Source organism: Scyliorhinus torazame, chromosome 9, assembly GCF_047496885.1.
Source record: "Scyliorhinus torazame isolate Kashiwa2021f chromosome 9, sScyTor2.1, whole genome shotgun sequence".
Classification (NCBI taxonomy): Eukaryota; Metazoa; Chordata; class Chondrichthyes; order Carcharhiniformes; family Scyliorhinidae; genus Scyliorhinus; species Scyliorhinus torazame.
In genome coordinates this window covers 244,593,210-244,615,731 of record NC_092715.1, presented here as the reverse complement: position 1 = coordinate 244,615,731, position 22,522 = coordinate 244,593,210, and the positions used below count along the sequence as shown (strand labels likewise).

At 48.2% G+C, this 22,522-nt stretch overlaps 1 protein-coding gene across 1 annotated transcript in view; it reads left to right on the top strand.

Moving 5' to 3' along the window:
* The first annotated feature begins 1,093 nt into the window (after positions 1–1,093).
* Positions 1,094–22,522, top strand: part of ric1 (RIC1 homolog, RAB6A GEF complex partner 1) — a 210,029-nt gene continuing 188,600 nt past the window's right edge. Inside the window, exon 1 of the mRNA XM_072517226.1 lies at positions 1,094–1,500. Coding sequence (XP_072373327.1) covers positions 1,360–1,500 — 141 coding nt within the window. The 5' untranslated portion in view covers positions 1,094–1,359. The remainder of the gene's footprint in view (positions 1,501–22,522) is intronic.

The following is a 22,522-nucleotide window of genomic DNA, read 5'->3' as shown; positions in this document are numbered from 1 at the left end:
GTCTGTATGCTGATTGAAGTCACCCCTGATTACTGTATTGCGATGAATAAAATAAATTGTTGTACTTTATAGTTTGTATTTTTGCAGTAATATAATTAAAACCTATGTTAAAATGCTCACAGACTTTATGTTTGCTAGAGCTGTGATTAAAAGTGAGGTAATCAGTGTTTTTTGCAGATAGAGAGCTAATGTAATGTAACCATTAGAGCCCGGCTAAACAAATTGAGGCACATCTTGTCACAAGAGACAAAAGAATGCTATGTGCTTTGAGTGCAGCTCACAGGAGGGTCAGGTCTGTCTGGGTGAAGGAGTTGATTCAAAGATTCTAAGCTAAACAGAAGGTTTTCAGCTTGGTCTCAAAAAGAGGTTTCTGTCTCCAAGGACGCTACACCAAGATAAGCAAGCAAAACCTGGTTGTCAACTTTATACATAAGTGGGGTTATCAGGAGAAGGGGGGTTATCAGGAGAAGGCAGGAGAATGGGGATGAGAAAATTCTCCGCTATGACTAAATGGTGGAGCAGACTCGATGGGCCAAGTGGCCTAATTCTGGTCTTATGGCTCAGGCAGCATAGGCTTTCTTGAAATTTTAGACCAACCATTGAATTAGTTCGAAAGGAACGTCAACCTGGTTGCGTTAAGTTTCTTTTATGGTGGATACATGGGCACTGAAAGAAGATTTATTATTAAACGACTTAAGATTGCCGAAAAGAAGGTATCAGTGGCCATCTTGCATTGGCAAGAGGTGCATTGTTGTCAAAACGCAATGGGTTATCCAGGAAGGAAATCAGCCACTCTTACACGGTACGGCCTGCATGTGACTCCAGATCCACACCAATGCGATTGACTCTCAACTGCCCAAGGACAATTAGGGACGGGCAACAAATGCTGACCGTGCCAAAGACGCTTGCATCTCGAGATAGAATGCTGCCAGGTTTTACCTCAGCCCTGTGGAAAGCTCCCATCCGTCGCGAGGAGCCGCTCTCCGGGTCTCGCGGACGCCCGACATCCGGGTTCTCTCTCTCTCTCTCTCTCTCTGACTCATCCCGACCCGCCCCCTCCAGGACGCCCCGCCCCCTCCCCTCCGCCGCGTCATCAGCCGGAGACAAGATGGCGGGCGGGAGGTTGGTGGCATCCGGAGGCAGTGTGAACGGCGGGCCACATCGCGTAGCCCTTGCCGCCGGCTCCGCTCGCCAGTGGTGAGCCCGCCGCCACAGCGATCCCCGACTCGGGGGGGAGGCTGTTCAGCACCCTTCCCCCCCCCTCCTCACCACCACCTCCCGGCTCTGGGTGGTGAGGGAACCGGAGCCTGTGTCTGAGAGGAGTCTTTGTGGAGAGCGGCTGGCGGGCCGGAGTCGGCAATGTACTTCCTCAGCGGCTGGCCCCGGCGGCTCCTGTGTCCCCTCAAGGGCTCGGAGAGACCGTTTTACATCCAGCCCGACTCGCGCAGACTGCTATTCGCGCTCCTATCGCAGACACAGATCAGCCTGTGGTACAGCAGGGTGAGTAAGACCATCCTATCCCAGCAATATGTGTCTCTTATATTTATATATGTGTGTGTGCGCCGTATGGTCTGCTGTCCATCGGTGAGAACCCAGTGCAGTGCCAAATGCAGCTCTCTCCGCCCCACTGAGTTGTCACTGGAGTCAAGTCAAATCTTCAGAGCCTGGGGATGCTGCCAAAGTCTATTTAAAACCCGAGTGAAAATGGTTTGTGTGCGGGGGTCCCGAGTAAGCTCGGGTTTTTGGTTCGGTGGAAGGAGTATCCTGTCGGTGTGATCTCCCCGGACTGTTTGCCCCGAATGATTTGGGGTGGCTGGCTGGCTGCTTTTAAACCTCTTGCGGAATTTCCCCTCTGTGTGGTTTTTTAAGTGTCTCGTCTCTACCGTTCTGCAGATCGGCGACTGGCTGGTTAGGTTCTCTTTGAAGTAGTCTTGAGAATAACAGCCGGTTCTTGTCCTGTCACGTAAGGCTATATAGTGCCTTGAAATGCAATGCATGGAGAGGGCTGACATTCTCAATCCAAGTCTGAAACTTGAGTAATTTGTTAAGTAACATCAGAGTTCGGAGATCTATTACTGCCTTTAACGCTTTCCATTTTGTACATCTTCTGTTTGTGCGTTTTCTTAGGGTAAGAGATTATATTGGTGCCTGATCATACATTATTTTGGTGTACTATTAGTATTTTCTGTATGGAAAGACTATCACTTTCAAACTCTCAACTGGCTAACCTTTGACAGTCTGCACAGTCACTCCCTCACCTTTGCTTTTGGTGCTCTTATTCACACTCACTCAAGCATACAGGGTTATAGGCTTGGCAGAATTGTTTTAACCATTAGTCACCAGATCAAGTTCGAGCAATGCTGGGCTCTGCTCTTTTCTGTTAGAACTGCTTACTGTTCCAAAATCATCATGAAATGCAACAATAACCCTGGCTTCTTTTATCACTACAGTCTGTTTTGTCTGTCCTTGCAAGTCATTCCCTGCCTGTTGTATCCTACCCTCAAAATCAATTGCAGGGAGCTCAGGGATTCTTGTCACTAATAATGAGACCACATACTGCCTCCTCCACATATTGTCCCACTTCTTCCACTTGTTCACCATACCAATCTTTTCCCAAGGATGTCCTTGCTATAAGCCTGAATCTGCATCTTTCTTGACCTTGTCTCCTCTCATGGCGTCTCCTGGAAAACGTCCACCTCCTCAAAGCTCAATCTGACTCCTTTGTCCTTCTAAGCAGACACCACATCTCTAACATATTTCTTCTCCAAAGTCCTTGAACGTGCCATCGCTTCCCATATCCGTAGCTGTCTTTCCTGAAACCCCAGGTTTGAACCAATTTGTCCCTGCCACTGTACTGAAACGGCTCTCACAAATGACATCCTCTGTTACTGTGACAAAAGTAAACTCTTCCCCCACCCCCCCCTACCCCCCCTTCACCTCGTCCTTCCCAACCTGTCTGCAGCTTTTGGCACAATTGACAGAGACATCCACCAGAGCCTGTCTGTCAGCTGTGTGAGACTGCACTTGCCTGCTTATATTCTTATCTAAAGCCAAATACTCTTTCAGAATGGTTTCTATTTCTGCACCCACACCAGTGTTTAATTGGGAAGCATTCCGAATCTCAAACCTAAGAAACAGCAAAATGAGGACATTAAATTTAAAATATTTGTCATCTTCAGATTATTTTATTCCACTGCAGCACCTTTCTATGCAACCTTGCAACTTCTTTGGCCTGTAAGAGTCCTTTCTGTTTATTTACTCTTTTCACATTTCTATCATTTTGGTCCGTGGACCCATAATCAGGGTGTGCCTTTAAGCAGAAGATTCAAAGTTGAAGCAGCCTGCTTGTCAGGACACTGTGTTCCCAGGCGTTGTATTTTGCCAGACTCTTCAGCACCTAATGGAACTTAGGAACCAGCTTTGGAGGGACTTGATTTGAATGGTTATCTGGCAACCAATAGGTTGGCCAGGGACAGTGATTCTGCCTGACAACTGTCAGTGATTGGTTCCTGTGTAATGCTTTCTGAGAGAACTTAATGCAAGAGTTTTGACCCTGGAAGTGAAAGGAACGTTTTTGTTTTCTCGTACTTGCTAAAGTGAAAGAACTGCTCTAATTTTCTGAAAACAGTGAGTGCCTGGCACATACTTTGCTGTAAACCTGAAATGATACTGAGTTTATAGAGAAGTTGGACAGCCCAGAGAAAACCACCTGAATCTAAAGCCTGAACTCCAGAAAGACATTGGTGTGTGTGTGTTTACCTTTTCACTGTTTAACTATAATACTGTACAGTGTGTTTTAAGGTTACAAACATGGTGATTAGTTTGTTGGGCTCAATCAATGATCTTGGGCATTTTAAATAAAATCTAATTTCACCTGTTTTGCGACTCAGTCCAATGGGCTGTATTTGACTGTGCACCAGCCCAGGGTATCGTGACAGGCCCTTAAACCTATGCATCCTCCTATCACTCTGCTGCACATTGGTGGATCTTTAAACCTCCTTGACCTGACCTCTTCAACGCATCCCTCTCCAAATGCCTTCCCGTCACATTTTTACCTCTCCCGTCAACTTTTTTAGCCAAGTTCTAATGCTAATCTTTCTCTTCATGGTGCACGCTATAATCATTACCATAAAGCACCATGGGGAATTTTCTACATTGAATGTGTTATACACAAATGTACATATTGCAGCAATAAGTTGAGCTGAAGCTCTCCAGAAAAAATTGTAGGCTAACAATGATAGAGTGGAAACAGCTTCTGGCGTCATAGTGAAGGACTGCAGTAAAAATCACATCGTACCACACGCTTCTTGCTAACTGGGAGTTACAGAAGGTGCGATATTTTGTAACTAATATGCATGTTGTCCAGTTGATAAAGGCAAGCACAGTTTGAAAAAGTACATCAATTTGCCCCAGAGAGGCTGGATTGGATTGACTTTAACAGCAATAATAGCTCAGAATCGTACCACCCTAGAACCATGTGGCCTTAACACCAATGGTGTGATTCCTGCTTCATGAGGCAGCCACTGGAAGAAGCCACCTCCAAGAGCCTCGTCTGATTAAGGACAGTGGGTGTGCTTCGCAGGTGGGAGGGCCAGTCGGATCACCTGGGGCTTTGGGCAGCTGGCAGCACCATCCAGACAATTGGGTGCTGACGATCTAGGAACGAGACAGCGAGGGCGCCTCTAATTGTGGCCACAGCTGCATGACCGCCATTGTGGGGAGGCAACCCTCCAGCATCAAAGCTGACTATTCTGTCCTCAAATAGGCACTTAATTGCCAATGATTGGCTACCATCCCTTCTGGGCTGATAGATTTTGTTGTTCTGAACCCACATTTGACAAGATTGCTGAGGTGTAGGAGCTGTCAGCTACACAACCTGACATACAACTTCCACAAATTCCTCTCCTTCTGACCTCCATCGTCACCTCTAAATAGCAAATAAGATTCCACCTATTGTGCATATTTTGACACTGATCTTAAGTTTTTTTTATAAACATTTTATTGAGGTATTTTTGGTTTTACGACAACAACAAAATAAACATTGTACATGAATCTATAAACATAGTGCAAAAGCCATCTCCCTCCCTCAAATGTCCCACCTTTATTAACCCCCTACTCTAAGATAAACTAATCCCCTCCCCCCTTTTGCTGACGATTAATTTTCCGCAAATAAGTCGACGAACGGTTGCCACCTCCGTGCGAACCCTAACATTGACCCTCTCATGGCGAACTTAATTTTCTCCAGACAGAGAAAGCTAGCCATGTCAGATATCCAGGTCTCCGACTTCAGGGGCTTTGAGTCCCTCCAAGCTAGTAGTGTCCGTCTCCGGGCTACCAGGGAAGCAAAGACCAGAACGTCTGCCTCTTTCTCCTAGATTCCCGGATCTTCCGACACCCTGAAAATCGCCACCTCTGTACTCGGCGCCACCCTTGTTTTTAACACTGTGGACATGACATCTGCAAACCCCTGCCAAAATCCCCTAAGCTTCGGACATGTCCAGAACATGTGGATATGGTTCGCTGGCCCTCCCGCACATTTTGCACACCTGTCTTCCACCCCAAAGAATCTGCTCATCCCGGCCACTGCCATGTGGGCCCGATGAACGACCTTGAATTGTATCAGGCTGTGCTTGGCACATGTTGTAGACGCATTGACTCTACCCAACGCGTCTGCCCACAGACCATCCTCTATCGCTCCTCCTCCCACTTGCGCTTCAGCTCCTCAGTCTGCGTCTTCTCTGACCCCATAAGTTCCTTGTAAATGTCAGAGATGGTCCATTCTCCTACCCACCCTCTGGAAACTACCCTGTCCTGAATCCCCCTTGGTGGTAGGAGCGGGAAGGTTGAAACCTGTCTACGTAGGAAGTCCCGCACCTGCAGTTACCTGAATTTGTTTCCCCTCGCCAATCCAAACTTCTCCTCCAGCCCCCTCAAACTCGGAAAGCTCCCCTCTATAAACATATCCCCCATCCTCTCAATCCCTGCTCTCCGGAACCCCCCATCCATACTTTCCGGGGCAAATAGGTGATTATTACAGATTGGGGACCAAACCGATGCTCCATCGGCTCCCACATGCCTCCTCCATTGCCCCCAGACTCTCAGGGCTGCCACCACCACGGGGCTGGTGGAGTACCGTGCCGGTGGGAACGGCAGAGGCGCAGTTACCAACGCCCCCAAACTGGTGTCCTTGCATGAAGTCGCCTCCATACGCTCCCATGCCGACCCCCCCCCCCCCAACTTCCTGATCATGGCTATATTCGCCGCCCAGTAATAGTTACTAAAATTTGGCAGCGCCAGCCCGCCCTCTCCCCGACTCCGCTCAAGCATTACCTTCCTTACTCGCGGGGTCTTGCCCGACCAAACAAAGCCAGTGATCACTTTGTTGACCCGTTTAAAAAAGGATCGCGGAATAAAGATGGGGAGACACTGAAATACAAACACGAATCTCAGGAGGACCGTCATATTCACCGGCTGCACCCTCCCAGCTCGTGACAATGGAAGCGCGTCCCATCTCCGAAAATCGTCCTTCATTTGGTCTACTAGTCGGGCCAGATTTAAATTATGCAGCTGGTCCCATTCCCGCGCTACTTGGATGCCTAGATAACTAAAGCTTCCCCCTACTATTCTAAACGGCAGCTCCCCTAATAGCCTCCCCTGTCCCTTCGTCCCATGCTTTCTCCCTTCTCCCCCTGCAGCTTCAGACCAAGCCTTCTCTGTCCTTTTATTTCTGCCTTTGCGAGCACTTCTAGTCTTCCTCTCCATGCACCGATGTGGGAATTCCGTACTCAATTGCCTCTCATCAATATTTCAATTCAAGTCCGGTAGCGAAAAGGTCGAAAAGTCCGACACGAGTGGGAGCCACCAAATGTGCGACTTACTCCTTCATAGCCGCCACCGGAAGTCGACACCGGTCTTAAGTTAAACAACTGGTCTGTTTAATGCACAAGAGCGGCACGGTAGGACGGTGGTTAGCACTGTTGCTTCACAGCGCCAGAGTCCCAGGCTCGAATCGGGCCTCGGGTGACGCTGTGTGGAGTTTGCACATTCTCCCTCCTGTGTCTGCATGGGTTTCCTCTGGACGCTCCGGTTTCCTCCCACAGATGTGCAGGTTAGGTGGATTGGCAATGCTAAATTGCCCCTTAATGTCCAAAAGGTTAGGTCGGGTTACGGGGATAGGGTGGAAGCCTGGGCTTAAATAGGGTGCTCTTTCCAAGGGCCGGTGCAGACTCGATGGGCCTAATGCCCTCTGATACCAAGTCATATGAGGGCATTGCGAGCATGGGCTTCCATTGGATTCGTCCATAATTATGCTTGGCCAGATACTGCAGTGATTGGTTTCTGCAGTTTGGCTGACCAGGAAATTCTCCTCTTATCGCCTGCCAGCAGGCGTATTGGGAGATTTGCTTGCTGATGATCAACCTGTTTGGCCACACAATAACGCCTTCCATGGCCATCATGTTCTGGAGTCTGGCCCAGAGGTAGGAACCCTATCATGGCACCACATGACCGCCTTTATAGACTCAATTCTGCACAAGCTAAATTGCATGTGATTTACAGTGGAACTAACATCATAGATCATAGAATTTACAGTGCAGAAGGAGGCGAGCACCCTACCCAAGCTCACACCACCATCCTAATCCAGTAACTCCACCTAACCTTTTTGGACACTTAAGGGCAATTTAGCATTGCCAATTCACCTACCGTGCACATCTTTGGACTGTGGGAGGAAACCGGAGCATCCGGAGGAAACCCATGCAGACTCCGCACAGACAGTGACCCAAGCCGGGAATTGTACCTGGGACCTTGGAGCTGTGAAGCAACAGTGCTAACCACTGTGCTACCATGCCGCCCCTTTTTAAACAACCAATTGAAACATCACAGCTACATTCAGGCACAGGCTGGACAAAAATGTTCCAACTTAATGTCAGAAATAGCTGGCTGACTTCTGGGTGCGGCTATGCAGAGCTAGGTCGCATGTTCGGTAGCTCCCGCTTGGAACGGACTTTTGGGCTAATTACAGGGCCCCCACGGCATTTGTTTGACATTTCCCGGTGTGGGAAGAAGACTGCAACATTCCCCCGACAGTGTCCCCCAGGAATGGTATGTCTCTTGGTTACCAGACCCGGCAGAAACAGTAAAAGATTTGGCTTTAACTGCAGGATAAACAAAGCCTCTTCCAGCATGCAGGCGGGGGAAGGGCAAGCTTAAAGCTGCAAGCTGACTTGAGGGCCTTTATTAAAGGTGAATTCTAGCAGCAGAGGGAACAACTGTGAAAAGATCTACCAAGGCCATTGAAGAAGCGGGGACGAGGCTTCCGGTGGCGGCCGTGGAGGAGTAGGTCGCGCATTCGGCAGCTCCCGTCTGGAACGGACTCTCAGACCTTTTTCAGGAGTTTCCACAGACTTTTTGGGGCAGATTGGTGAAGCGAACACTGCCAAAAGGATTCCCTCTCGAGACTTCTGGTTGTGGCTATGCGGAGCTAAGTCGCACATTCGGCAGCTCCCGCAAAGATTGACTTTTGGGCTCTTTTCAGGGCCCCCAAGGGCACCTTTTCGACGTTTCCCAGTGTGGGAAGGAGTTAATAAAAGCTCCCCGTCAGTATATGGCTTTAACTAGGAGCAGGGCGACAAAAAAGGTGGTGGTGGACCAGAAGAAGGGAGGGAAGAAGGACAAAATGGCGGCGGGCGGAGACCAGGCAGCGTGGAGGCAGTGGGCGGAGGAGCAACAGGAGGGTATCCAGCGCTGCCTCAGAGATTAAAACTGACCTGCTAGAGCCGATGAAGGCTTCTATTGATAAGCTGCTGGAGACACAGACGGCCCAGGGGGTGGCGATCCGAGAGGCTCGACAAAAGATCTCTGACAATGAGGACGAGATCTGAGGAGGCGCACAAGGCGCTCCACAAGAAATGGCAGGAGCGGTTCGAGGAGATGGAGAATCGGTCGAGGCGGAGGAATCTGCGGATTCTGGGCCTCCTGGAGGGGCCCGACGTGGGGGCCTATGTGGTCACCATGTTGAACTCGCTGATGGGAGCGGGGTCCTTCCAGGGGCCTCTGGAGCTGGAAGGGGCCCATAGAGGGTTGGCGAGGAGGCCCAAGGCTAACGAGCCTCTGCGAGCGGTGCTGGTGCGGTTCCATCGGTTCGTCGATCGGGAGTGTGTGCTCAGGTGGGCCAAGAAGGAGAGGAGCGGCAGGTGGGAGAACGCGGAGGTTTGGATATATCAGGACTGGAGTGCGGAGGTGGCGAAGAGGAGGGCTGGGTACAATCGAGCGAAGGCGGTTCTGCACAGGAAGGGTGTGAGGTTTGGCATGTTGCAGCCGGCGCGACTGTGGGTTACCTTCAAGGACCGGCACCATTTTGAGTCTCCGGAGGAGACGTGGGCCTTTGTTCAGGCCGAGAAGCTCGACACAGACTGAGGGTCGGGATGGGCGATTGGGGACTGCGGTGGATATGTTATGCCTATTTTTGGTTCGGGGGGGGGGGGCCTTTGCATTGTTTTGGGTTTCTTTTTCTCTGTGTTATTCTCTTTCGGGTTGGGAAGGGTTGCTGCTGCTAAGGTCAAGGAGGAGCTGGAGCGAGTGGGGGGGGGTCGAGACGGGGGTATACCGCTGTGGGAAACGGGCCGAGTGTGGGGTACGGGCGCGTGGCTAGCCGAGAAGGGGTCATGGCTAGTCGGTGGGGGAGAGGGGCGGGTTGCCCCCTGATCCGGTTGATAACCTGGAATGTAAGGGGACTGATTGGGCCGGTTAAGCGGGCCGGCGTGTTCGCGCACCTGAAGGGGTTCAAGGCGGGTGTGGGTATGCTCCAGGAGACACACCTGAAGGTGGCAGACCAGGTAAGACTGAGGAAATGGTGGGTAGGTCAGGTGTTTCACTCGGGGCTAGATGCCAAAAATCGAGGGGTGGCGATCTTGGTGGGAAAGAAGGTGTCATTCGAGGCGTCGAGCATTGTGGCAGATAATGGCGGTAGGTACATAAGTTGCAGGGAGAGAGGGTGGTACTGGTCAATGTGTATGCTCCGAACTGGGACGATGCGGATTTTATGCGGCGTATGTTGGGTCGGATCCCAGACTTGGAAGTGGGAGGCCTGGTAATGGGGGGAGACTTTAACACAGTGTTGGATCCGGCACTGGATCGCTCCAGGTCTAGGACGGGTAGGAAGCCGGCGGTGGCTAAGGTGTTGAGGGGATTTATGGACCAAATGGGAAGGGTGGACCCTTGGAGATTTGCAAGGCCGGAGGCTAGGGAATTTCTCACATGTCCATAAGACTTATTCTCTAATCGACTTTTTCATTTTGAGTAGGGCGCTGATAGCGAGAGTAGACGATACCGAGTATTCGGCAATAGCCATTTTGGACCATGCCCCGCATTGGGTGGATTTGGAGATGGGGGAGGAGTGGGACCAGCGCCCACTGTGGCGCTTGGAGGTGGGGCTGTTGGCGGACGAGGAGGTGAGTGAGCGGGTCTGAGGAAGTATAGCGAGGTACTTGGAGACCAATGACAACGGGGAGGTCCGAGTGGGGATGGTATGGGAGGCACTGAAGGCGGTGGTGAGGGGAGAGCTGATCTCCATTAGGGCCCACAAGGAGCGGAGGGAGAGGCTGGTGCGGGAGATGGTGAGGGTAGACAGGAGGTATGCGGAAGGGCCTGAGGAAGGATTGTTGAGGAAGAGGCGCAGCCTCCAGGCCAACTTCGACCTGGTGACCGCCAGGAAGGCGGAGGTGCAGTGGAGGAAGGCCCAGGTGGCGGTCTACGAGTATGGGAAAAAGGCAAGCCGGATGCTGGCGCATCAGCTTCGGAAGCGGGACACAGCTAGGGAGATCGGGGGAGTTAAGGACAGGGGAGGGAGCGTGGTGCGGAGTGGGGTTGTCGTCAATGGGGTCTTCAGGGACTTCTCCCACGGTCCAAAGATGTGCAGGTTAGGTGGATTGGCCATGCTAAATTGCCCTTCGTGTCCAAAATTGCCCTTAGTGTTGGGTGGGGTTACTGGGTTATGGGGATAGGGTGGAGGTGTTGACTTTGGGTAGGGTGCTCTTTCCAAGAGCCGGTGCAGACTCAATGGGCCGAATGGCCTCCTGCACTGTAAATTCAATGATAATCTATGATTAATCTAGGACAAAGGTTCGGCATAACATCGTGGGCCGAAGGGCCTGTTCTGTGCTGTATTTTTCTATGTTCTAAGAGGAATTGTACCGATCTGATCCCCCATGGGAGGAGGGAGGGATGGGCCGTTTCCTGGACCAATTGAGGTTTCCAATGGTGGAAGCGGGACTGGGGGCCCCGATTGGGCAGGAGGAACTGATCAAAGAGATAGGAAGCATGCAGGCGGGGAAGGCACCGGGGCCGGACGGTTTCCCGGTCGAGTTCTATAAAAAATATATGGACCTGTTGGGCCTGCTGTTAGTTAGGACCTTTAATGAGGCAAGGGAAGGGGGGGCTTTACCCCCGACGATGTCCCGGGCACTGATCTCTTTGATCCTGAAGCGGGACAAGGATCCCCTGCAATGTGGGTCTTACAGACCGATTTCCTTGCTAAATGTCGATGCCAAGGTGCTGGTGAAGGTCTTAGCCATGAGGGTTGAGGATTGTGTGCCGCAGATCATCCATGAAGACCAGACTGGGTTTGTGAAGGGGAGACAGTTGAACGCGAATGTGCGGAGGCTTTTGAACGTTATCATGATGCCGGCGAGGGAGGGGGAGGCGGAGATAGTGGTGGCGATGGACGCTGAGAAAGCCTTCGATAGGGTAGAGTGGGGGTACCTGTGGGAGCTGCTGAAGAGGTTCAGGTTTGGGGAGGGGTTTGTCAGGTGGGTTAGGCTGTTGTATGAGGTCCCGATGGCGAGTGTGGCCACAAATAGGGGGAGGTCCGAGTACTTTCGGTTGCACCGAGGGACGAGACAGGGGTGTCCCCTATCCCCCTGCTCTTCGCACTGGCGATTGAACCCCTGGCTATTGAACCCCTGGCTATGGCACTGAGAGAGTTGAGGAACTGGAGGGGGTTGGTGCGGGGTGGGGAGGAGCATAGGGTGTCGCTTTATGCGGATGACCTGCTGCTGTATGTGGCGGACCCAGTGGGAGGAATGCCAGAGGTAATGAGGATCCTTAGGGAATTCGGCGACTTTTCGGGGTACAAGCTCAATATGGGGAAGAGCGAGCTGTTCGTAGTTCAGCTAGGGGACCAGCAGAGGGGGATTGGCGAGCTCCCACCAAAATGGCCAGAGAGGAGCTTCAGATATTTGGGGGTCCAGGTGGCCAGGAGCTGGGGGCCCTGCATAGGCTTAACTTTTCAAGGCTGGTGGAGCAAATGGAGGAGGAGTTCAAGAGGTGGGTCGCGTTGCCGCTGTCCTTGGCGAGTAGGGTGCAGTCAATCAAAATGACGGTGCTTCCAACGTTTTTGTTCCTGTTCCAGTGCCTCTCCGTGTTTATCCCGAAGGCCTTTTTTAGGCGGGTTCACAGGAGTATAATGGGGCTTGTGTGGGCGCGAGGGACTCCGAGGGTGAGAAGGATGTTCCTGGAGCGGAGTAGAGATATGGGGGGGGGGTTGGCGCTGCCCAACCTCTGTGGGTACTACTGGGCCGCCGGTGCGCAAGTGGGTGATGGAGGAGGAGGGGGCTGCATGGAAGAGGCTGGAGACGGCGTCCTGTGTGGGTACGAGTCTGGGGGCACTGGCAACGGTGCCGCTGCCGCTCCCTCCAAGGCTGTATACCACAAATCTGGTGGTGGTGGCGGCCCTCAAAATTTGGGGGCAGTGGAGGCGGCATAGGGGTGAAGTTGGGGCCTCAGCTTGGACCCCATTACGGGGGATCCACCGGTTCGCCCCAGGAAGAACAGGTGGAGGGTTTTCGGGGTGGCGCAGGGCAGGGATACGAACGTTGGGGGATCTGTTTGTGGACGGGACGTTCGCGAGCTTGGGTGAGCTGGAGGAGGAGTACGGGCTCCCCCCCGGGGAACACCGGCAGGTACTTACAGGTAAGGGCGTTTGCCAGACGGCAGGTGATGGAATTCCCGCGGCTACTGCCACACAGTACAGGACAGGGTGCTCTCGGGGGGGTGGGGGGTGGGGGGGGGGGGGGGGGGGGGGGGGGGGACGATCTCGGAAACTTACCAGGTGATGCAGGAGGAGGCCTCGGTGGTGACAGGTAAGTGGGAGGAGGAGTTGGGAGTGGAGATCGAAGAGGGGACGTGGGCAGATGCCCTAGGGAGGGTGACTTCTTCCTCTTCGTGCGCGAGGCTCAGCCTCATACAGTTTAAGGTGCTGCACAGGGCACACATGACCGGGACAAGGATGAGCCGGTTCTTTGGGGGTGAGGACAGGTGTGTTAGGTGCTCAGGGAGCCCAGCAAATCACACCCATATGTTCTGGGCATGCCCAGCGCTGGAGGAATTTTGGAAGGGCGTAGCGAGGACCGTGTCGAGGGTGGTAGGATCCAGGGTCAGACCGGGCTGGGGGCTTGCAATATTTGGGGTGGCAGAGGAGCCGGGAGTGCAGGAGGTGAAAGAGGCCGGAATTCTGGCATTTGCGTCCCTGGTAGCCCAGCGAAGGATTCTCCTTCAGTGGAAAGATGTGAGGCCCCCAAGCGTGGAATCCTGGATCAGCGATATGGCAGGGTTCATTAAATTGGAGAGGGTGAAATGTGCCTTGAGAGGGTCGGTACAAGGGTTCTTTAGGCGGTGGCAACCGTTCTTAGACTTTCTGGCAGACCGATAGACATTGGTCAATGGCAGCAGCAGCTCGGGGGGGGGGGGGGGGTTTACTTTATTTTTGTTTATGTTATTTACACTGGAGGATCTGAGGGGGTGTATACACCTGTTGTGTTCAGTCGGGGTGTTAATGTTAATTTATTATTTATGTATGTGGGGGGGGGGGGGGGTTTGGGGGGTTGCTTTTTTAGATTGTGTTTTGTACTTAACCCTGTTGGGTTCTTTTTTCTTTCTCATTTTGTTATTGATATTTTATGAAAACCTTTAATAAAAATGATTTAAAAAAAAAAAAAAGAAATAGCTGACTGTGTCACCGCTAAATAGTGAGATAAATTCTTGCGTACCCACGCAGCATGGTTTTATGACTGTCTGCTGCATGCACCAATGAGGCTGTGGAAATTCAGTCGTTGAGTTTATTGAAGATTGAGATTAATTAGATTTTTGAACTTTGGGGGAATCTGGCAGAAAAGTGGAGTTCAGGTTAAGGATCTGCCATGAGCTTATAAAATAACAGAGCAGGCTCGAGAGGCCAAATGGCCACTCCTATTTTTAAAAAATTTATAAAGTAGTTAAAAGAGAAAACTGTTGGATCTTTGTGTCAACTTCAAAAGCCACTACTGTTGCAGATATACAGTTCATATGTTGATTATTGGCTATGGAAATATGAACGGATATTTTTGCTGCCTTGGGAACACGATTCAGCATTGCATAGTGTCCAGTGGTTAGCTTGTGACAGCTTTAGTGTTGTGATGGAAAGGTGGCTAGGAATAGCTTGCATTTAAATAGTGTGTACTGTAAAGCTGAAATGTAGGCAGTAAATGCTGACTATTTCCATCAGCATGCGTGAAGAGAGAAACAGTTTTAGGTTGGTAAAATGTCATTGATTTGAATCATTTAACTCTGTTTCTTTCTCTGCATATGCAACCTGACGTGTTGTGTTTCCAGCATTATCTGTTTATTTTACCTTGATGTCTCTCTCATGTGTCTTTTCCTCTCCCACCCAGCAACCTGCCCCCATCCTCTGCTTTTTTGAGCCTTGTATGTTGTTGAATTTTACAAAGAATTAATTACTTTAAAATGTCTCAGGTCCTTGCTGTACAACAATTATGAATAGCAAATAAGTAATCCATTGATTTGTGTTTCTTTGCTGGCACTGGTTGAGAGGGATGTTAGCTATGAAATTAGTAAGCTTCATGCACTTTGAACAGTACCATTGAACACTACATCTACTTGAGTCGGCAGAAAGTTTGTCAATACTGCATCGTAGTGTCAATCTCTGTTATGTGCTCAAATAGCGCTTAACCCGCAAGCACCTGAGAAGCTGGAGGGTGCTGTCAACTGAGTCACGAAGTTGCTAATAGTTTTTTGCTGGAAAGTAAGCAGTATATGTTAATAAAAGCTCCAGAGATTTGATTGTGTTATTAAGATCAAAACTGCAGCGCATCACAGCTGGTGATAGAATCACACAACTAGCATTCCAACAGTAACACTTTTCTAATTGCAAAAATAGATGAACATGTGCTGATTTAAGTAATTGCAGATAATAGTTTTGGGAGCAATCTGGACGATAGTAACCTAGCGCTCCGTTTTTCTAGATTGCAGAGAAAATAGTAAACAATTATACCAATTAAACAGTGGGAAAAATTAAAACAACACCTTGGTGTTGTAGTTTTTTTTTTAGATTCAATCTACTGGCTTAGTACAATTTAGAAGGGGCGCTTGTAAGGGCATAAGAACCAGGAGTAGGCCATTCAGCCCACTCTGCCATTCAATAAATGTCACTCTCTTAGCACCCAAAAATCTGTTGATCCAGTTTTGCCTGAGCACTCTCAGCCCCCTGGGATAGATGATCCCAAACTTTCACATCCCTCTGACTGAAGAGATTTTACCACCTCTCAGTCCTAAATGGCTGACCCCCTATCTTGAGTCTTGACTCTCTACACACCAGTTCTGGACTTCTAGCCGGGGAAACAGCCTCTCAGAATCTATTTTGTCAAGCCCTCTCAAAATCTTGTCTCAAGTTTGGGTTCAGCTACCTGTTCTGTGCTGTGACCTTTAGTGACGAGCAACTTTAGCCTCAAGATTAGCCTTGAAATGTAAGGGCATTGAAATACATGATTCAGCTTGTGGGTATTCCTTTTTCAGATTTGTTCTCGTATGTGATAACTGAAGAGACCCCTGATTAGTTTCATATCTCTAGTTACCTTAAGGTAATAAATGAAATGAAAATTGCTTATTGTCACAAGTAGGCTTCAAATGAAGTTACTGTGAAAAGCCCCTAGTCGCCACATTCCGGCGCTTGTTCGGGGAGGCTGTTACGGGAATTGAACCGTGCTGCTGGCCTGCCGTGGTCTGCTTTCAAAGCCAGCGATTTAGCCCTGTGCTAAACAGCCTGGTGGGTCTTCCACACATGCTCTGCTCCATAAATAAGTATATGGTAATTTGTACAACAAGTTGCATTCACCTGGAGTAAAACTGAAGTAAAACATCTCAATGTGCTTCATAATGTGCCATCAGACAAAATTACATTAAAAAATATTAGGAAACTGAGTTAGATTTTAAGTAATCATTCAAAGCAAGAGAGAGATGTAGCAATGTTTAGTGAGGGAATTCTGGAGCAGAATTAAGCAGCTGAAGGCAATTTCAGATCAGGTGCTCAATGCAATGATATCATTTATTACAGAGAAACTGAGATGGGGATTGGCTAAAGAGTTAAAAGTCATGGATTGCAACCCGAACCAAGTCTTTCTCATCCATCCCAGCTCAATGGTCTATATTGGCCTCCTACTCCAACAATGCTGCAACTTTTAAATTCTTATCAAATCTTTCCAACGGCCTGGACTCTAACCACTTTCTCTCTCCTCTCCTCCAGTTGAATTGCAAAATATCACAGCACAGAAAGAGGCAAGTCAGCTCATTAAGGCTGCACTGGTTCTTTTGAAGAACAAACCAGTTACTTCCAAGCTCCTGCTCTTTTCCTATATTCCTGTGATGGCATAACCTAACTATTTATCCAATTTCCTTTTGATAATCACAACTGAATCTGTATCTACCACCCTCCTCCTATCAGGCAACACTTATTCAACACTTATTCAACCCTAGCAACACTGCATTTTTTAAATAAAAGCTCTTCCTCATGTTGCCTCTGGTTATTTTTGCAATTACCTTAAATCTGTGCCTTCTGGTTATTGATCCTTTGGCCAACAGAAACACGTCGTTTACTCTGTCTGAACCTTTCATGGTTTTAAAGACCTCTATCAGGTCTACCCTAGAGGCTTTTTGGCACGAAAGAGAACACTCCCAGTTTCAATCTATACTTCCAACTGCAAGCTCTCACTTCCGGGACTATTCCAGTTCATCTCTTTTTGGTTAGTTCTCCAGTTGGGGCTGAGCTAATGGTTTATTTGGTTCTTAGCTCTTGTTCTATATCTACACCTCTATTTGTGAAGCCCAGTGCTTTACTAACTACTTTGATAATCTACCCTATCGCTGGCATGGTTCTTCCTACCAAAATGGATCACTTTTCACTTCTCTACCTTATGTTATCAGCTTCATGGCTGCCCGTTCCATCATTCTTTCCTTGTCCCTCTGCAGCCTGTTACTATCTTCCATGTTGCTACCGCTGTTCCAAGTTTCTCCTCATTTGCAAACTTTGAAATTGTACCTTTTGCTACCCATGTCCAGGTAGTGGTGTGGTGGTCCTAGTACTGACCCCCTGGAGGCCACACTCCAGTTTTGAAAGGCAGTCATTCAACAGTACCTTTTCTGTCCCTTCCATCTCAAAGGCTTTAATTTTCTATTATGTGGTACTTTATCAAAGGCATTTTTGAAAGTTCATGTGCACAATATCAGCCACATTACGCTCATCAACCATCTTGGTTAAGAACTCGATTAAGTCAGTCAAATACGGTTTGCCTTTAATAAATTGTTCTGATTTCATATATTAGCCCATAATGTTTTCGCAAATGATCTAGTCCTTGATTATCATTTTTGATTGTGCTGCCACACAACACTACTCACTTGTCTGTAACTGCTGGTTTATCCCCCTCTACAATCCACCAGCCTCCCATATCTAAAAGCTAAAGATTATGGCCAGAGCATCCGCAATTCCCACCATACGTCCCTCAGTAACCCATTCCATTTGGACCACATGACATTTCTATCCTGAGTATTGCCAAGATTTTAAGTATCTCTATTTATCGTATCCAATATCGCTGCTGCTTCTTCTTCTACTGTGTCTCCTGTTCAAAGGATAAGCATGATGGCCATTTTGAGTACATCATAATCAGACAAAAGCAGAGATGAATAACTAGTTCATCTATTTCAAGGGAAGAAGATTGACCAGGGAAAGCAAATCTCCATGATGTTTTTCTAAAAGTACTCTGGGATCGTTGCATCCACCAAAATAGGCTTAATGGCTCATCTGAAAGAAGCACCCCCCCCCCCCCCCCCCCCCACACACACACACACACACACACACACACACACACACACACAAAGAGATTGTTAAGTATTCTGAGGAATTAGCCAAGATTAAAGCACCAGCTTTGAAATCGAGCTTGAGTACAGCACTTGACTTGGAGGCATTACTGCAATATAAGACCATCTGATACTTTGGTTGACACTAATACCAATTATTAAAACCTCTGAAGTATGTAGTATTCATCACCCAAGATTTCTTATCTATTAACTTTGCATTGCTTCTAAAATTGTTGGAAAGCTACTTTTTGTTTTATAGTAAAATTATACATAATGTTAAGAATTAGAGAGGGTGCATAGGGCCAAGCTGAAGACATGGCCAGCAGTTAAAATAAACAAGGAATGCACGAGAGGTTAGGATTGGAGGAGTCCAGATATCTCCGAAATCCTCTCCACATCCACCCTTTCAAGAACCCTCCGGATCTTGTATGTTTCAATCAAGTCACCTCTTATTCTTCTAAACTCTAGCAGATGCAAGCGTAGCTTGTGTAACCTTCCCTCCTAAGACAATCCACCCATTCCTGGTATTAGTCGGGTAAATTTTCTCTGAACTGCTTCCAACACATCTACATATTTCCTCAAATAAGGTGACTAATACCGTAATACTCCAAATGTGGTCTCACTAGTGCCCTGTACAATTGAAGCATAAACTGCCTACTTTTACATTCAATCCCCCTCACAATAAATGATAACATTCTATTAGCTTTCCAAATTACTTGTTGTACCTGAATACTATACTTTTGTGATTTGTGCACTCGGGCGCCGAGATGCCTTTGCATCAGTTCTACAATCTCTCACCATTTAGATAATGTGCTTTTTTTTTTATTGTTCCTGTCCAAAATGGACAATTTCACACATTATACACATTTGTCTATCAATATATTTTTGTAGCCTCCTTGTATCCACTTCATAACTTTCTTTCCTACCTATCTTTGTGTCATCAGCAAATTAGCCAATCATCCCTTCAATCCCTTCATCCAAGTCATTTATATGAATTGTAAACAGTTGAGGTCCCATCCAGATCCTCGTGACACACCACTCGTTAGGTTTTTGCCAACCTGAAAAAGATGTATTTATGCTTTCTCTGTTTTCTGGCCAATCTTCAATCCGTGCCAATATGTTATCCCCTATTCCATGAGCTTTTATTTTCCTCAAACTTGGCACCTTCTGGAAATCGATGTATAGTACACCCACTGGTTCCCCTTTGTCCACAGCACATGTGACTCCTTCAAACAACTCCAATAAATTGATTAAACATGATTTTCCTTTCGCAAAACCATGTTGGCTCTACCTGATTATGTTCAACTTATCCAAGTGCCCTACTGTAGACCAGAAGAAACTTCTCCCCCTGGTGGAAACATCAATGACCAAGAGGCATAGATTTAAGGTAAGGGGCAGAAGGTTTAGAGAGGATGTGAGGAAAACCCAGGGAGTGGTGGGAGTTTGGAACTGGCTGCCTGAAAGGGCGGTGGGGGCAGAGATGTGCCGTATTTAGATGTGCACTTGCGATCCCATGGCATACAAGGCTATGTGCCAAGTGCTGGAAAATGGGATTAGAATAGTTAGGTGGTTGTTTCTAACCGGCGTGAACCCGTTGGGCCGAAGGGCCTTTTCTGTACTGTATGAATCTAATAGCTTCCAGCATTTTGGGTGGCATGGTAGCACAGTTGTTAGCACTGTTGATTCACAACGCCAGGGTCCCAGGTTCGATTCCTGCTTGGGTCACTGTCTGTGCGGAGCCTGCACGTTCTTCCCATGTCTGTGTGGGCTTCCTCCGAGTGCTCCGGTTTCCTCCCACATATCCCGAAAGACGTGCTTTTTGGGTGAATTGGACATTCTGAATTCTCACTCTGTGTACCCGAACAGGCGCCTGAGTGTGCCGACGAGGTGATTTTCACAGTAACTTTGTGTTAATGTAAGCCTACTTGTGACCATAATAAAGATTATTATTTTCCACACAACAGAAGTTAGGCTAACTGGCCTATAGTTTCTTGCTTTCTGTCTTCCTCCCTTTATGAATAATTAAATTACATTTGCTATCTTCCCCAAATCAAGGGAGCATTGGAAAATTAAGATCAATGCATCAACTATCTCACCAGACACTACTTTTAAAACCCTAGGATAAAGTCTATCAGGATCTGGGCTCTCATCAGCCGCAGCTTCAATAATTCTAAATATTTTCCGTTGAAATGGCGAGGGGTAGTCAAGACAACAAGGAAGGTGTTTACCCTTTAAGTAACTTCGCAGAGATAAGTCCAAACATGTCTGTCTCTCTGTACAGAAACCACAAAGGAAGTTAACTGAACAGAAACCACAAAGGAAGTTACCTGACTCTCTCAAGTCCATTCTGTGAAGGTACAGTGTCCGTATTCCATGTTTCTTTTTAAAAGTAGTGTTCATCTCTCAAGCTTTATGGGCATGTGAAGTGACCAAAACAACATATAACAGTGTATTGCAGTTCCTTTGTTCTTTGCCTCCGTCACACCCGTTGGAAGGATAATTGGAGAAAATACATCTGTGTAGGAAAGCTTAGCTACCCTCTTTACTCCAATGATCTGTTGATATGGATTTGGTTACAATTTAGATACAATTATAATCTGGTGATCTTGCATTCTCTGAAAGGTTTGGTCACCCCAATTTATTTTCAATCCCCCTTATTTTCTCCTTTTCTACTGACCACACTCCCACCCCCGAGTTCTTATTCTGGGCTGGCAGTCCTCCAGTATTTTGCTCACTTGTCTATTTCCTGTGGAAGCTGTTTAGTTATCATAGGGCTGGATGGATTCCTATCCTTGCTGACCATTCAAAGACACAGTTTCTGGGAAGGCTTTTCAGAGAACTGTCTGAAGTGGAAATCTAGGCTCATTTTTCCATCCTTCCATTTTCCCAATGATCACTCTCCAGCAACTTCTCAAAAGCCTATGTTTGGGTATAAAAGGAAGACCGGATCAGTCTTGGCTGCTGATCAAATACTGATAGTGGGCTGATTCATGAACGTTCATGTTGGATTTGGGTTTATTGTCACGTGTACCACGGTACAATGAAAAGTATTCTGCATACAGTGTAGACAGAACGTTCCATTTATGGAAAAAACAGGACCTACGATAGATACACAATGTAAGTACATAGACACAGACATCGGGTGAAGCATACGGAGTATAATACTACATAGCAGAGAAGGTGAGTGGAGAGATCAGTTTCAGTCCATAAGGAGATCATTCAGGAGTCTGGTAATAGCGGGGGAAAAGTTGGTTTTGAACCTGCTAGTGCGTGTTCTCAGACTTTTGTATCTCCTGCCAAATCTTCATACCTCTTCATTCACCCGAGGAAGGAGCAGTGCTCCGAAAGCTAGTGTTTGAAACAAACCTGTTGGACTTTAACCTGGTGTTGTAAGACTACTTACTGTGCTCCTGCCCAATGGAAGAGAGAATAACCTGGGTGGGAGGGGAATCTGATCTGCCCGCTTTCCCAAGGCAATGGGAGGTGGGTTTGCATGCTGGACTTGGCTATGTTCATGACTTGATGTAGTTTCTTTTGGTTTGGGGCTGAGCAGTTGCCATACCAGGCTGTGTTGCAGCCAGATAGGATGCTTTCTATAGCACAGCGGGTCGCACTTGTTGCTTCACGGCTCCAGGGTCCCAGGTTTGATTGCCGCCTTGGGTCACTGTCTGCGTGGAGTCTGCATGTTCTCCCTGCGCGGATTTCCTCCCACAAGTCCCAAAAGACATGCTATTAGATAATTTGGACATTCTGAATTCTCCCTCAGTGTACCCGAACACTGGAATATGGCGACTAGGGGCTTTTCACAGTAACTTCATTGCAGTGTTGATGTAAGCTTACTTGTGATCATAAAGATTATTATAATAAAAATTGGTAAGAGGCAATATGGAAATGCCGAATGTCCTTAGTTTCCTGAGGAAGTATAGGCGCTGTTGTGCTTGCTTGGCCGTAGCGTGACAGATTGTTGGTGATGAGCACACCTAGGAATTTGAAGCTGTCAACCATCTCTACCTCGGCGCCATTGATGCAGAGAGGGATGTTTACGATACTTTGCTTCCTGGAGTCGGTGACCAGCTCCTTAGTTTTGTTGACATTGAGGGATAGATTGTTGTCATTGCATGACACCACCAGGTTCTCTATCTCCCTCCTGTACCCTGACTTTTGTGTGTGCGTGCGCGCGCGTGTGCGCCCAGTGCGCAGCACGTCGAGGATCCAGTTGCGGAGGGAGGAGCCAAGTTCTAGGTTTTGGAGGTTTGCTGTGAGATTGGCTGGGGTTATGGTGTTGAAGGCGGAGGAGACCACATCTGCTTGGACCGGTTGCAGCGGTATGCGAATTGCAGTGGGA